Here is a 2,435-nt window from a genome sequence, read left to right as displayed (position 1 = left end):
GCACGCTGTCCTCCTGTGCTCGGCGTTGCTGTGAAAGCAGCATCTGTCTGGTCCTCCTCGCCTGTGCCGCCTCGCCGTGTGTTGTTCCATGTCGCCCGCGGTGCCCACTCTGACATTGCCATGCCCAACCTCGAGGGCAGGTGCTAGGCATGAATGTGATGCACGCCCAAACACGTAAGCATCATCGATAAGGCCCAAAGTCTATAGGACACAGCACGTTTCCGGGTTCTCGCATTGTCTCCTCGACGTCCGAGCCGTCGCGCTGTAGAATGAATCTGTCTGCTCCGAACCTTCCAGGGCGTTCTGTCCCGTTGCGCCGCCACATTTTACCATTCAACATCCTGCGAGAAAAGAACGCAAAACTCTCTTCCACCAGATTGTAGCCTCGGACTCGCAGCTTGAGAGGATGGGTCGGTCGACGAGAGAAATTCGGCTCAGGCATCACCTCGTGTGGGCAGTCCGAGGGCGACCAATCAATGGGGACTGGCCAATATTGCCCGAGGAAACACGGTCTTGCCTTTGGTCGATTGTTTCCCGTAGACGAGCATGCCAAGGTTCTATCACATGGCCATGGCCACAGATATCCGTTCTTCACAAAAGTGATCAGCCCTGAAGACCAGGCGAAACCCAATTCCTCAAACAGAGGTCGCAAGCAAGTCGCCGCCTCGCATATCGTGCAAATAGAGCCAGGAAGGGAAAGAAAAAAAAGTGGAATGCACTCGAGGCCAATGCAACTGGTGTGTCTGGACAGTCTTGTATGCATGACAGCCTGCCGTGATGCGACAGTGGGCTGCCTCGTTGCCTGCCTTATGAGGTGAGTCACGCCCTGGCACAGCGACAGCGACAGGTAGCTTCGACAGCCAGCTTGACCCTCGCACGAAGTCGAGAACAGCGGACGAAGCGCGAATCCAAGTCGTGTATGGATCGATTGGCCACATCAGGCAGGCGACCCCATCTTTCTCAGGAACCTTATGTCACATGTCACCAACGTAGAGGCGAAGAAGGGCCATGGGGCGCGTGCTGGATCGCCTCGGTGTGCGGTACGGGCTGGCAGAGTGAATCACGAAGAAGGCGAAAGGAAGAGATTGCCTCGCCAGCGTGACGCAGCGATCGGTGAGGGCATTCACAGAGGCACGCACACTGGTGGCCAGCAGACAGACGGTCCTTAGGCTGTCGCGCCTGGGCAGGAACGAGACGACGGACGGAAGCCCGCCTGTGGCCTGTAGCCTGTGACCTACAGCCTGTAGCCTGTGGGGCATGGGCTGAGGTATGACTTCGCTTCGCCAATACAGCAACTGTAGCAGCACATTGCGTCTAGGATGTGACGCCGGCCTCACGTGGTCGTCGCCAGGAGAGGCGCGGCTGTCGTGAAGTGTCGGCCCAATCACGATGACGGCCTCCGAGCCCATCCATCGACGACGGTGAGTGATTGGGCGGCTGGCTTGGCTGGCTGGCGCTTTGGAGAGGCGGGGGGGGGGGGGGCTTGCTTGGAAACATGGAGAATGGGACACGACGATGGGGGCAGCAGCAATGAGCACATCGGCGACAAGGACAAGGACAAGGACCAGGGGGATGCAGGGTGCGGACGGGAAGCAGTCGGAGACAGCAAGGCAGGATAAGGTCTTGCGGGATAACGACAAACGTGAACTGGGCATCGGGGGCTGTCCATGTCCTGCTCGTACCTAGACTCGACACCTCGCCTCCCCATCCTCATGGGACACCTCGCCCGCTGGAGGAAGTAGGTAACTCACATGTCTGGAAGTGACCCTGGTCGATGGTTCCTGTCGTTTCGAACCTTGGTTACTTACCTACCTAGGTACGTAGCTACCTGATTAAGGTGCCTACCTTACTTTTCCATAGAAACTCTCTCCACCCTATAATTCAAGTTCTTGTCGTGGCATGGCCTGTCGCCGCCCTATGGCCCGAGGGGATGGGGAAGCCAACATTCGAGTCCACGACCCTCCACATGTGCTTCTGAAGAGTCCGTGTTTCTTCCCCTCTCTTCCTTTTCACTTTTTTTTTTTTATTAAACAAAACCAGTACCATTCTCGCCCGTCCGTGGTGCCTCGTCCCGAAGGACTCACATCGCCGAGTTCCCCAGTCCAGGTGCCCAGGTGCCGCCGTCACACAGGTGCGCTGCGCCTGACCCGCCAGAACCGCCCCACTCGCCTACCTTGCGCCTCACACTCACCCACCTCAGGCACCATCACCTCCTGCAGCGAGCGCAGACACACCCAGGCCTGCGTGAGCGCATGGGCCAACGATACCAAAGGTACACCTCATCACTGTCTGTCACTTGCTCTCGCTGCCTCGAACTAGTCCCCGTCGTCCGTCGTCCGTCATCCATCGACCGCTGCTGACAACTCGCCCATCCATTCAACCAGTCACCTGCTCTCCTCCTCCCTCCCCCCCATTCCTACCAACCTAACCTTGCG

General features: G+C 58.1%; 1 protein-coding gene across 1 annotated transcript in view; it reads left to right on the top strand.

Annotated features, from left to right (window-relative positions):
- The window catches only part of VDBG_08903 (predicted protein), a gene marked incomplete at both ends in the record, with an annotated part of 2,073 nt that extends 1,926 nt beyond the window's left edge, over positions 1-147 (top strand). The window contains one exon of the mRNA XM_003001061.1: positions 41-147. Coding sequence (XP_003001107.1) covers positions 41-147 — 107 coding nt within the window. The remainder of the gene's footprint in view (positions 1-40) is intronic.
- Positions 148-2,435: the final 2,288 nt, after the last annotated feature.

This window comes from Verticillium alfalfae, genomic scaffold (genome assembly GCF_000150825.1).
Source record: "Verticillium alfalfae VaMs.102 supercont1.13 genomic scaffold, whole genome shotgun sequence".
Classification (NCBI taxonomy): Eukaryota; Fungi; Ascomycota; class Sordariomycetes; order Glomerellales; family Plectosphaerellaceae; genus Verticillium; species Verticillium alfalfae.
This window is presented reverse-complemented; position numbering and strand designations above follow the sequence as displayed.